This window comes from Xiphophorus hellerii, chromosome 2 (genome assembly GCF_003331165.1).
Source record: "Xiphophorus hellerii strain 12219 chromosome 2, Xiphophorus_hellerii-4.1, whole genome shotgun sequence".
Lineage (NCBI taxonomy): Eukaryota > Metazoa > Chordata > Actinopteri > Cyprinodontiformes > Poeciliidae > Xiphophorus > Xiphophorus hellerii.
The window spans coordinates 26,738,407-26,752,440 of NC_045673.1; the positions used below are offsets into that span (position 1 = coordinate 26,738,407).

General features: G+C 41.8%; 1 protein-coding gene across 5 annotated transcripts in view; it reads right to left on the reverse strand.

The window, feature by feature from the left end:
* Positions 1-857: 857 nt before the first annotated feature.
* The window catches only part of peak1 (pseudopodium-enriched atypical kinase 1), a 96,253-nt gene continuing 83,076 nt past the window's right edge, over positions 858-14,034 (reverse strand). For all 5 annotated transcript variants that reach the window (XM_032544964.1, XM_032544930.1, XM_032544955.1 and 2 more), the window contains 2 exons: positions 8,669-9,486; positions 858-4,985 (listed from right to left, as the gene is read on the reverse strand). In XM_032544964.1, the coding sequence (XP_032400855.1) occupies positions 3,648-4,985; positions 8,669-9,486 (2,156 nt within the window). In that variant the 3' untranslated portion in view covers positions 858-3,647. The remainder of the gene's footprint in view (positions 4,986-8,668; positions 9,487-14,034) is intronic.

A 14,034-nucleotide genomic window follows, 5' to 3' on the forward strand; every position in this document is an offset into this window, starting at 1 on the left:
ACCTTCATTTTTTAATTAGAAAATAAGACAACCACATGCATTACACTTCAAAATCTTCGGATGACGTAACATATGTACTTTTGGCAACAATTATTTGATAGCTCACTATTAACCTTGAATACTACTGTGTGTTTACTTATGTTACATGTATACAACTTTTCAACATTATTAACCTTCGAGCTTGGTTATTACCTTCTTACGCCATTTTGTTCGAATATGATCTCACTTCACTGCTCCCTCTGGTCTTTAATCTGATTGAAGGGGATTCCTACGGTAAAATTTCAACGGGATGTTGATTTCCTGCGCCGTTTCAAAATTGTAGTTTTAGCGAAGGCAGCGGAGGAAGTGAATGGATTCATTCAGTCCGTGTTAGCCGTGCTTCCAAATACTGAATTAACATTAACAGCCTGCACTTCTCTCTTCACAGTGGAGGACAGTTACAGCCGCGAGCAATTTCCGGTAAGCTTCATAGCATCGAGCTGGCGCATGGCGTCACGGCCAAACGTTAACGATTGGGTAACATGTAAAACTTCAACAGAGGTCACGCCCCCAGAAAGCAAACATTTCTCAGTAACGAGTCTAGACCTTAGCAAAACGTAGAACAAGGGGCTAGTTTTCACCACTTAACTAACTGATGGACCATATTAGGACCAATGCAGCGAATCACCTTTATTGTATATATTCCTGTACCTTAAAGAAATTCTGTTTTTTTATGACTGGGGTAAGGCGTTATATCGCAGATGAATTAAAGTCAACATAAAGCCCTATTATGGATAGAAACATAAAACTTGTCTGTGTGAAAGTGGTCGCCAAAGCACACAATCTTACTTAAGCTAAAAAGACACAAAGACAGCACGTATATATAAAAACATATATTTATTGTTCTGTTACAGTCGGCTAACTTGCTCAACAATTAACGGCGATGAAGCCAGAGGACATACTCTACACATAGTCACAGAAAACATTACAGAGCTCCTGTCCTTTAAAACTCAGTGGCATTTATCAGCACACACGACACGTCATTCAAACTGGTCAAAAGCCGGTTCAAAAGACATCCTTCAGCCAAAGTGGTTGTTCTCCTCATTAGGCAAACTCAGTAAAATACTGTACACTGTGGCGTGTGAAAACTGAGATCTTCTCTGGTCGTATGTTCGCGTAGGACAGTGATAACTACTCACTTTATTCTTCCTCCAGAACATGCGAGAAGAAAGAAAGTCAAGTAAAGCAACAATGAATAAATGACTATCAGGCTCTAACGAGAAATAGAGGTGCTCTGTACTCAATAAAACAGTGTGCAGATTAAAATAGAGAAAAGATTAAATTTATATATTTTTCTAAATAAAGGCGGCCAGCCACCAGTGCTGTCCCACACACGTTTCTCACCACACTCTACCGCAGTAACAAACTCACTCCTACTTTGTTTCTTCTTTTTTTTCCCCATTTTGTGGACCATTGCGTTGCTACTGTACATCTGCAAGCAATGATCCCATAGCAACGCTTCCGCTGCAGTCTGTACACTGTAAAACCAACCGGATCCAGTCAAGTAAACTTGTGAAAGAAAGTGTTGAATCAGAGTTAAAGATGTTATTCATAGAGTTTGTTCAACATTAAATTCTGAATGGCGGATCGGAGACTCCAGTACCTGCATTGACTCTACCGAATCGAAGCTAAAACGCTGCGATCAGTAACACCGATCTCTAGTTAAAGCTGACGGATGAGCTGGATTTACTTCAGGACTGGCTGGATTAGAACAAGAGGACGAGAAACATATCCCAGTGGTTGGGTATTTACTTTCAAAGATGCTTAAATACTTTAAAAAAATGCAGTTCAGCAGGAGGATGCGGCAAAGTTCAAATATCTAACACCAGATCGTCCAATTCCCAACTTTTCCCAGTCATCCGTCGCTTTATGACCTCAGGCGTTCGCAGAGGGCCGCCGTCGCTCTGACTCAGTGTGCAAATATCATCCATAACTCAGAACTGCTGAAAAACAACTTGACAAAAACAAGACAAATGAACAAAGACTCGCTTTTTTGCAGTCCATGAGACATTCCGTCCAATGGAAGAAGTCGTTCACCCTGAAATTCACTTTTTTTTTTTTTTTTCATTCCCCCCCAAAAGCTGCAGGACTGAAATAAAACCAGTTTATGTGCCACAAAAACTAACGGAGGAGTCAATTAGTCAACCACTGTGATAAAACTATCCATTGCACAAACATTGAGTGGAGGTCAGGCTTGCAGCCAAGAGCGGATGTGTCCAAGTTTCATTTCAGTGAGGGCGAACTGAAATGAAAAGGCATTCAGTTCAAATGCAGACTAGCTTACGGCTTTTAAAACAAGATTTAAAAATGTGGAGCGGTGCAAACCGTAGGGCCAGTCTGCAATAGATGCTGTGCATTCAGATGAAATGTGACAATCCTGTTAAAACTAGAAATCAGTAACTCAAAAATGTCTTTTTTTTTTTCCTTTTCTTTTTTTTGAATAAAGACCAAACCATGCCAAGAGCAACCAGGTTGGTAACGAAGCTAAGTTACTGAACAAAAGACTGAATCTGAGTTGCTCACAGCTGAATTCGACTACGGTTCTTTCAGGCTGTAAAAGAGCGAGAGAAAGCAAGACTTCAAGCACATAACATGAAGGCTAAACATTTGAGAGGAGAATTGCTCAGTTTCATCCTTTTTGAAATGCTGACAGCCTTTTAGAAATCTGGGAATTACCTGTTTTTCTAATGCAAACTGAACTAATGCTGCTAAACATCAATAAAAGTTGACAAAGCTAGTTTAATGTCAACTCTGTAATAATTGTTTTCATTTTAATTACTAAAATCCTTTTTTACAGCAATTGCTGACACACAGTGCAACATTGCCTTTTCTCCTAATATAATTAATCAGAGTGCTAAAAAGACACAATTCAATGATATTTTCATGTCTTCTAATATTTAACAAAAATCAAAATCGAAAGCTTTACCAAAACCAGATCTGAAACCAACATGTCTCTCATATAGCCAGATAACCCTGTCATTTCCTACTGTAGTGGGCAGCTTGTGGCTGATCTTTGGTTTCAGTGAGTCATCATCTACTCTTCATCAGTTTTGAGTTTTAAACCACTTAACTGTCATGAGGACACCAGTGTCCTCATAGACCCACTGACTTGCCTGTAAGTGTTTTTGGGGTGACAGTTGGGGGGTTAAAATTTAGATTTAGAAAAATTCCTTTAAAAAATCTTGGTTTCTTATTTTTCCATATCAAATCTTCCATGGTTTTTTTTATTCAACCCTAAAATTAATCTAATCCGTGATGATCTCGGGTGTTAGAGCTTTGTCTTTGCAGAACATTAAAGAACCTGATGGCTAAAATCTCCTTCCATGTTTGGTAACTTGTTGCTGCTTCTGATCAGATTGACTCCTGCAGACTCCTGTGCTTCAGCTCGTTACAGAACTTGATTTAAGAACATTGCAGTAATGGGATTTGATCATGAGATCGTGCTGTTCACTTGATGAGACTCCGTCTCTTTCGCCGTGTGTTTCTGACGGGAAAAGCAAACCGCTCCGCATTCGGCTGGCGCTCACCATTAGCTTACATCACACTTCATCAGCTGAAGGGAGCAGAGATAGAGGGGAAGAAGTTGGAGGTGTTGCCATAGTAACAGCTTAGAGTTGCTGTGGCTGAGCCAGGCGGTGGGCGTGTGCCGGATGTGTTTGGGTTTGGTTATGGTTGTGGGGCTGCGGCGGCTGCTGCAGGATGTGGACCACGCGGCCCAGGCTGTCCGTGGTGGCGAAGGCCAGGTACTGGCAGCACAGCCAGTCCTCCAGGCTCACGCTGCAGGCCGTGTCCAGTGAACGCTCCGCAAACTTTATCATCATCAGCGTCCGCTTAAGGTCCAGCCAGTTCTGCAGCGTCGCTTCCCGTTGGCTGGCGGTGGCCCCTGACACGGGGCCGGCACCGCCGCCGCAGCCCAGGGCCTGGAACAGGTCCTCTCGCGGTCCCCAGAGGAGGCACTGCAAGCAGGCGCGCGCCTCGGACATCTGGATCCGCTCCGACGGGTTGACCGTCAGCAGCAGCCTGGCCAGCTGCTGCAGCCCCTGGGAGTACAGCGACCTGACGGGCAGCGGCGGCAGGTCCGCCCAGGTGTACTCTCGCTCCTTCAGGTCCGGCGTCTCCTCGAACGGGTTGGGTCTATGCAGCATCTCGTAGATGAGAATCCCAGTCTGGAACTCGTCGCACTTGCGGTACTGCGTGGCCGTGATGATCTCGGGCGCTAGCCGCGACTGGTCGCGCAGGGTTTCCTGGTTGGCCGCCATGAGGCTGCTCTTCTGCTTGGCTTGGGAAAAGTTGCTGATGATGAGGCGTGCGGGGCAGGTGGAGGCGGCGGCGGCGGCGGAGGCCCCCGAGCCGTTGCTACTGCCGCTGCTGCTGTTGTTGTTGGGCTCGAGCATGTCCAGGTTCCAGGGGTTCCCGGGCTGGCAGTGGACCAGCAGCAGGTTCTCCAGCCGCAGGTCGCAGTGCGTGACGTGGAAGGGCTTCATGTGCTCCAGGCCGCAGCAGAGCTGCAGCAGCAAGAGGCACACCTGACGCTCGTACAGCTCGGGGTTGTGAGCGTGCCGGGTCGCGCCCTCTCCCACGAAGTCCGCCACTGTCTGAAAGGGCACCTCGCGAGTGATGACCACCACTCGGCTCCTCAGCTGGCCCGCCGAGTTCATGTTCCCCGCCGCCGGGACCTCATCCGATTTAGCTTTCGATGCTTCAGAGTCTGTCGGTTTTGTGTCTAGCCTTGTCTGTCCTTCATGATTCTTGTCTCTCTGCTCCTCCTCCTGCTCCTCTTCATCTTTTCCCTCCTCTTCCTCTTCCCAAGGTAGTAGTCGGGCGGGGACGTCAGCCAGGAAGTGTCCGCAGTCCTGCTGGATGTTGAAGTGCACAGGGAGGCTCTGTCTCACCGCCAGGCTGTGGAAAAACTGCTGCTGTGTCTCCTTCACATGACTCCGACAGATCTGTAAATTAAAACCAGCAGATTTTAATTTTTTACCATTTCCTTTACTTTAAAAAGTACAGCTTCTGTACTTTTTATTCACTTTCAATTGTTTTACAAAAAAGGCAATAAATAAGTTTGTTGCAGTAAGCAATTAAACAATTGGTAGTATGATAAAACAAAACTAATTTCCATTCTGATGTTTAATAATTTTTCAAGGGCATCTTTGTTTTTAGAGACTACATAATCCATTTTATTTATGGCTTTGGTCGTATTTTTTTTGTTTTTATTATTTTATTTTGATTATTTTGGATATCTAAAATATCTTCCATTTAGTTTCAATGTAAATGTTCTTCACAAAATTTAGATTTGTTGGCATTTGAGAGGCCAAATTTTCATTATTATGCCATAATCTATATATTACCTGAAAATGGTAATAAAAAAGCAATAGTACTGTTTCTCGCAATATTTATTGCGACAATTTATCATCCATCAAAATGTGTTATTGAGACAGGCTTTACCATATAATAATATAAACAGTGACCTCCACTGAAACCTTTGAAACGGTCAGAACTGGTGACTTCTTGGCTAAACCTTTTGTTTGACTTCTAAACTTTCTTCTTTTTTTTGTTCTTCTAAACTAAAGCAAATATTGCTGTTAATTATATATAAAATGGAGGAAAAAAAAGTAGAAAGCAGTTTTCAGAAAGAGCAACAAGAACTTCTTAGATCACAGTGGACGTCCACATCAGGAGGCAAACTGTGAAATTTTCAACCATACCTCAATATAACTTGATGGAAAATCATTCAAATTTAGTTTGATGATAACAACAGCAAAAATTAAATCCAAAATGGTGCAATACATAACATTTCAAAACTGAAGGTGGATGGTGCTCTTACATATTCAAGTGCGAGGGAGCAGTGATCTCCACTATGTCTCTGCTGAAGAGCATCATGACAGAGGAGAGGAAAATAAAGAGCAAGACGCGCGTCGAGCTAACTGTGGAAAATCACATGACCAACTTTAAAACTGTGTGAAGAGCACTTACCCAAAGTTATCAGAATTAATTAGGGTTCTGGTGCTCAGGAACGGTCAGCCAAACAAAAACAATAACACACAAAGTTTCCCAGAAGTGTAATGGTCTGTGAGATTACAAGAAACAGAGGGATGCCTCTGAGCAGCAGTAAATGGCTTTTTAATTCTGCAAGAAGAAAACCTCGGCTACTGGAAAAAATTTGCTCTAATAAAGCGCAGAGGAAATTTATTTCCCTTAACTTGTTAATTTGATTGTTTTTAGGGAAGTGCAATGATTTAACATGTCAGTCACGGTTTGATAAGTAAAACTGGGTTGATGTACTGTAAATAATCTATGTTTTTTCCACCTTGTTCCCATTTGAGAATATATTTCTTAACTGAAGCAGTCAGCATTTTTTTCACAGTGTCAAAGTGGTGAAGAAATATATATACTAAAATATATATTAGAGATACAGCTGATGATCATTTTAGAAATTAGTCAATTGCTTAATCGGATAAAAAAAAAAAAATCTATTTTTTTTAACCACTTCAGCCTTTTGGGTTGAACATATGTATAGATAAAGTTTTTTTTTATCTTAAATGAAAAATGTAAATACTTTTTATATAGTTTTGGCTTAATTGCTGTTCTGTATGTGTTACTCTTTCACCAAATGGCCTTTTTTTGAGTCTGCATAATCCAATTAACCATTAATTGATTGCTAAATTAGTTTGCAATTATTTAAATGAGCGATTCATCATGATCAATCTGATTAATCACTTGAGTCCTGACATGTGAGTGTCTGTGTGTTTTTCAGGATTTAATAGCTGTGCACTGTTTCTGTCCTGCAGACATTGGCTATAAACCAGCAGGTTAGTGTTATTTTATTACTGTAACAAACCAATTCCTTCCTCCATGACAATTCATGGAGAAAGGAAGTCTTATACGTCAAGCTGTCAACATGTCTATGGAGATTTTATTTACACATCAGCCAGCATAACTTTCTAACTCTGAGTGTGTCTGAATCAGTTTTAACGAGAAACGGGTAAAGGTTTCAAGCTTTAGCGAAGGAAAACTGGCATGTTGGTGTTTGTTTCCTGCTGCTTATGCCGCCCTTGTTTTATACAACACAAGAGTGAGTTCGAGCCTGGAAAGGCAAAGCTTTGAAGGCCAGTCAAACTCAAAAAATATTTTATGAATAGTGCAGCGTCTACTTTAACTCTTTAAACTCTTCCAGCCACTGCAACCTTTTAGTCTGTACACACACACAAACGTGAACGCACAGGTTTTATTGCACAAGAACGTATCCTCAGGGCTCAAAGTTTAAGTGGCAGCACTTTTAGGTAAACACTCTGCTTCTGTAGAGGAAGTGGGAGGAGTTAACATCAAACAAACAAAACATGAGGACTTCTTAAGGCAACCGCCACGGGACATGGGATTTTCTTCAAATTGGTGTCAAAGAAAACACTCCTTACATGAAGCATTTAGGGATTATGTTATTAACTGGAGTACAGTGTGTAATTCAGGATCACTTTTATTTATTAGGTGTAATTAAACCAATATCATGAAGCTCATTTATAGAGACGTTCAAAAACATTCACACCCTTGAACGTTTTCAAACTTTGTCCTGTTAACTGTAATGTATTCTGTTGGCATTTTCTGTGGCAGACCAACACAAAGCAGAACATAATTGTGAAGGTTGGTTTAACAATAAAACATCTGAAAAATGTGATCTCCATTTAAAATCCTGAATCCTCTTTTGATACATTTGCAGCTGCTGGTCTTTAAGGAGTTTTGGATATTCTTATTTCATAGGCAGCGCCAAATGAGGATCAGCAAACAATACTTTGTAAGTTTTGTCACATATTCATAGTTGGTTTCTGGTCTGGACTTTGAATAGGCCGTTCCAACCCATGAATATGCTTTGATCTAAATCAAGGGTCTCAAATTTCTGTCCCTGGAGCTGGTGTCTGGCAGCTTTTAGATGTCTGAATCAAATATTTAGGTCATTAGCCAGATTCTGTTACAAGGCTGAGGAGGTTTGACCCAAACTATAGTTGAAGGCTGTGTATTTAGGTTTTCTGTCTGGCTGAACAATGAATCAAAACCTCAGTTGTACATCGTTTGAAGCCTCTAACAGGTTTTGTACCTGGATTGTCCATTACTCAGGTCATAAAGTTCCAGACTCTTCACAGTTCTGTCCCTTATACTTATTCTATAATATAAAGATCACTATGAAATTAGTTGACATAGTGGGCAAGTGTTAAATATGGAAGCTTTATATTACAGAATATGACAGAAAAGGGGCAGAGAGAAGAGGGGAAGACAAAGAGAAGTGGATACAACAGAGGAACTGAGAACGGGACTCGAACTCGAGACAGTGGCGTTGAGGTATATAGCCTTTGAATATGGGGACATGCAACACCCCAAGAGCATGTTTGCTATGCTGTGTATAAATCAGCATAGCATTTATCATTGCAATAATATGACAAATGTGAAAAAGTTCAAGAGGTATGCCTTCAAGGAGCTGTACCTCTACCATTCATTCATGAGTTTATCAAAGAGTGCCAAGGGTCAAACTTTTATTAAGGCTATCTGTATAAAACTATTAATAACCAGGTTAATAATAAACCTGGTGTTAGGATAAGGTGGTCATCCTGCAAAACTAACTGATCTACTACCTGATGCTCACCTTGATGGCGTAGTTGACCAGTGGGTCCTTGGCGTAAGAAGCAGTGTAGTAGACAGCGTCCCCTGCCTCACAGCACGGTTTGCCGGTGGTCAACCTGAAGTGTGACCAGCTGTCAGTGCCAAATCGAAGGTGGTGCTTCTGGCCGGCCATGAAGCGGTCCTCGCATTTTGAAGCCAACTTCCGTAAGGTGTCCGTGTGAAGTCCCCGGATCCTGCCCACCACCTCATCCCAGCTGTCCAACCCTCTGTAAAGAGCGGGTCTGTGTGGTTTGGAGGCCCCTCCGCCAGCGGCTCCACGGCCCGCAGTCCGACCCCTTCCACCCAGAGACTCTGTGCTTGGGAACACCCTCTTGTCCCTGCCAGAGGTAGTGACTGGTGTGGAAGCGGTAGGCGGGGGGCTGAGGGCGGACACGCTGTTAGTCAGGCGAGCTTTGCTTGCGGCTGCGGAGGCAGATGATCTCTCCAAAGAGTCGCCACTCTCATTGTCATGAGCTCGGTGTGGCTCAGAGCTCAGAGAGGAGCTCTGGCTAGCTGTCTCCCAGGTAGAGTCCAAGTCATACAGAGGGTTGGCCACGCTCAGGTTGGTGCCGCCTGGTTTAGCCTCTGCCCGGGGTCGGAGGGCTCCCTGGTTGGGCTCTTTGACCCCGAGGCTGGGTTCAGTGCTGGAGCGAGGGACAACCTTCTTGGGCAGAGGCGGCGGTGTGGCTTTAGATGCTGGCTGCTCCGTGGAGCCTTCAAGCTCCGTGGAGGACAAAGTATCGTTGGAGGCTTTGAGGTTCCGTGGCTGTTTCAGTGGGATCATGTTGGCTCTTGATTGACCTGCAGGAAAAGAAAGATGAGTTTTTAATGTTTGGAAGGTCAAGCTCCTCAGGTGTCAGTGACCTTTTGGTTAATCATAAATCTGGAGGTTTAGTAACTTGTGGGGCAATTCAGCAACAAAAGGTACCTTTTTGATAAACTTTTATTGGTCAAACTGTTGTTTTTTTTTGCAACCCATTAATATGTGGAAATCCTTACCTGAGGACTTAAAAATAAAAGTAAGATTAAAGGTTGTGCCCTTTGCATGATAAGTATTAAAAAAAGGACAGGGTTCATAAGGTCACAGACCAACACCAGCACTGATTTAACTCCACAAGAAACCCCCTGGTTTCCTAGAGGATAAAACTGTAAGACTGCACAGAGACAGAAGATGACCTTTCCAGTCAACTGCTCTGGAGATTTACTGATCCCATCAGAGTGGTCCAGGCATCCGATTTAGCAAATCATCCCCCCCCCCCACTGTATAAAATGCAACTGATTACAAACTCAGGATGAGCAACTCCTCACGTGGAAGTCACGCTGCCGTCGCCTTAGAGATGTAGTCAAAGTCTTTGGACAGAGCAGTCGGGATGAAGTAAATGAGTCTCCGTAATCCTCCCTAGAGGGAATAGATTTAATGTGTTCCTCCAGCAGTCTGCGGTAATCCGTTCAAGGAAGCAGACGTCTCCCTTGTCCAGTCGCAGGGATCTTCTGTTGTGACTCAACCGAATTACATAACTTGATGTGTTACTATGGTTAAACCAAATTAATTAAATGGTATAACTTATTTTTTTATTTACTACATCTAAACTAGGTATTTACATGCTGTATAAAAAGTAAATGGCAAGAATTATAAGATGGGAAAGTTTTTATTAGTTTCCGAGGTTTGCAAGCATTAAGGTTACAATGCCTAGCAAGCATCAGGGACATGCTGAGTTAGATGGAGGAATGTGGCACACCTGTGGATGTATTTTTAAGCCAACGCCTCAAACTCTCTGCTCCTTTTTGTGTCATCATGGCAAAAATCAAAGGAAAATGTGTAAGAAAAATAATTGTGGACCTCCACATCTCCAGTTCATCCTTGGGTACAATTTCTACAAGTCTGGAGTGCCAGGTTTATCTGTTTTAATTCAAGTATACGCAATTATAAAAGCACAGAAAACTCCAGCCATCGTAATCTTTAGGAAGAAGACGGGTTTTGTGTCCCAGAGTACTAATCGGGGGGGAAAACAACAAAAGACTTTGTGAAGATGCTAGCCTAAAGGTGTTAGGAGAGCGCCGTTCTCCACAGCGAAACACTAATAATGGCTGAAAGGCTGCTCAGCAAGGAAGAAGCTGAGCGGCTTCTTCCACTTCTTCCTCCAAAAGCAATAAAAAATGCTTTATTACGGTTCGCAAGTGTCCTCAGGGACAAAAACATTCATCTTAAGAGACATGTACTGACGTCTGACGAAACTAAAATGTAAGTTTTTGGCCAAATGATCATTTGGAGGAAAATGGGGGATATGTACAAGCTTTAGAGCACAATCTAATCTGTGGGATGTGGGGATTTGCAACATCATGTCTTGTGGGAGTTGTTCTGCAGAAAGGAACTGCTGGACTTCACAGAAAGATGGCATCACGAAGAAAGAACATCAAGGGCAAATATTGAAGCAACATGTGCGGACATTAGTCAGGAAGCTAAATCTTGAATGTATATGGGTCTTGCTACATTTGTTACAAAGTGGCATAAGAAACAAAGCAACAAAATGTGTTTTGGACTGGACATGTCTGACTCAAACGTCTAAAAAATATTGGGGAAATGTGTGTAGACTTCTTTAAATAAATAAAAAGAAATGATCTCTTATTATTCTGGCATTTATCAAATAGAAATTTGGCAACCCTTACAGACCAAAATACAGTTAGGTCTGAAGTAATATAAAAAAAAGGTTATGTATTTTTTCAATAAAATGCATACATTTTAATACATTTTTTTTTTATCAGACTATCATCAAAATTATTAAAAGAAATTTCCTTCAAATTTATAGAAGGCAGTGGGTTAAAAAAAAAGGTTTCAGTGTTTTGCGACGCTCGTTTTCATCTCTACAGACTTTAGATTTTTAAGATATAAAACTCTGATACATTCCCTGCCTCTAATTTTGTCCTCCGGTTACTAATTGGGGAAAGTTATTTAATGTAACAAAGTTATTTAAGATTCGGCAGATTTGAAACAACAAAGCTGAGGTGGGAGGGTCCTGGTGGTAAGACAGATGACAGATACAGAAGAAACAGAGATGAACACCAGGAGAGGAAAGCAAGTAAAACAAGCCTACCTCACTTCCACTAATGCTCTACCAGTTTTCAGCTAACAGCGCTCAGCAGCTGAGCGGGGAGGCGGAGGGAAAGACTCTTCTCTGCTCCCATCTCCAGAGTCTGTGCGAAGTCGCTGGTGGAAATGGGCAACTCTCCCACCTGCGCCGAGTGAGGCGGCGAGCGCTCTGCCTCCTCCTGCCTGATGCTCTGATTAAACCACAAGTTGGTGCAGTCGGGCGAGTGAGGGAGACGCTCGCATGCGTGTGAGATGAAGACGTAGCAAGAGGGAGGGCAAGTCAGTTCGTCAATGTTGACTCGGTGTGGGTCTCAAAGCAGAGGTTGTGATCGTCTTCCCCGCCGGCAAGCAGAAGTGATGCGCTCTGGAAAGTTTCTCGTTAAAACAACAGTCTCTCACTCTCCTGCCGTGTCTCTCATTAGCAGCGTGTAGCAAAGTAAAAATAGGCTGCAGGCAGCTCATCAGATGACATCCAGGGAGCTTTTAACACAATCCCAACACATCTAACCACCACAACAAGTGCGCACTCTGAGCTTCACAAACACAAACGCTGCTCACACGCGCTTAAAGTCTAATTAGCAAGTAGTACAGAACAACAAACATATTTAGTCCCCGATGAGTCATTTAACAGAAAGAGAGAGACCCACATGCTGGCATGTGCAATGTGAAGCGCCTCACTAATGTTTCTGCTCCACTATACCCACACTCTCCTTTCTGTCTGTCACATTGTTTCTATTTCTCGTTCTGTATCGCACCGCCTGATCACGGCCCGATGCTTTCCCTCTCACACCAGAGCTTCATGTTTCAAGAGGCCAGCAGCACCTGCCAGCGGTGGCCGCCTTTACTGAAGCAGTGATCTGCTCTTTGTGCTTCAACAGACTCTCTAGTGGTGGCGTTGCTTTTACACATTAACAGCTGTGTTCGAATTACATTGTGCCCAAATTGGTAAATAAAACTCAAAGTTTAGCGATTGTTTTAGTCATCCAGGGTTCAGACAGTGGCACATTCTGCAGATTTTTTATTTAATCACTTAAGCCTTTTTATACAATTTTTTTTAAAATGATGCAAATAAACCAGTAATTAAATTCCTTTTTTAAATAAAAAAACACTTTATTGTCTAAAATGCAATAAAACAGTATTTCCTTAGTGAATGCCTGATCATTTGAAGCAAAGTGCATTTTGCAGCTAAAAAAATACTTTTGATAACATGTGAAAAGCTCAGCCTTTCTGCTTGACTTAACATCAATACAGTGTAGGGTTAATCGTTTTGAAATTTTCGGATCTATTAATAATTGGATAGGTTTTTTTTCGTTACAAAATTCAAACTGGATGAAGCTAAAACTTTGCCACTGGAGGAGTTCTGTGTAAAACATATTTTAAACACTTTTTTTTCATATATAAGGCTACATGTATGAAATTTTGTGAAGTTTTTGCTCAATTGTGTTGTTTTTTCAGCAAGTGGCCTTTTTTTGAGTCTGTATACTTCAGTCAACGATTGATCGATTGCTAAATTAGTTGACGATTATTTCTAGACTTATGCTAGAAGAGTTCACGTTCCTGTGAATCCTTTATATTTAATTTTACAACAACTGTTTTGAAGAACTGCTTTAAATGTGAGTTGAATGGAGTTGACCCACTTTCTGACACCTGAGAAAAGGGAATCCTTGTTGAAACACCCATTTCCTCTTCATCTTAGGGAAGCCTGACATCTTCAGTTTTATATATTCAAACTGATCCATGATCATGATATGTCATAAACAAGCCTGACAGTATAGTATGATAAATAGCTGCATATCAACTGATGCCTGAACCATCATGCGTCACTGTTTCCTGTGGCTTGAATTCTGTGTTTGACAAATTTTCTGTGGACATATTCAGAAGTTAATAAAAACTCTTTGATAGCTTTGCTTCCCTTAAGCATTATCTAATCTATGTAATTGTTACTGGGCTAACAGGTAATGATAGACCTTTTATCATCACCGTGGAGATGATTACTGGCCATTTTGGATACTTAACAATGATTTCCAATAGCAGTTTTCAATTTTCTTCCATGTCTTTCTGGCTTTGATTTCATTTTAAAAGCATAATGTGTGTTTCTGCACATTTCTATCAACTGCACCAATCAACTCTCAAAATAAACTCAAAGTCTGAATTTTTATCTAAATGCAGAAATGTTGTATTCTGATTATCCCTGAAATATTGATGCGATTTGTCAACACAGGGGCACTAAATACTGTCTGAACTCAGACTAACTTTTTAGT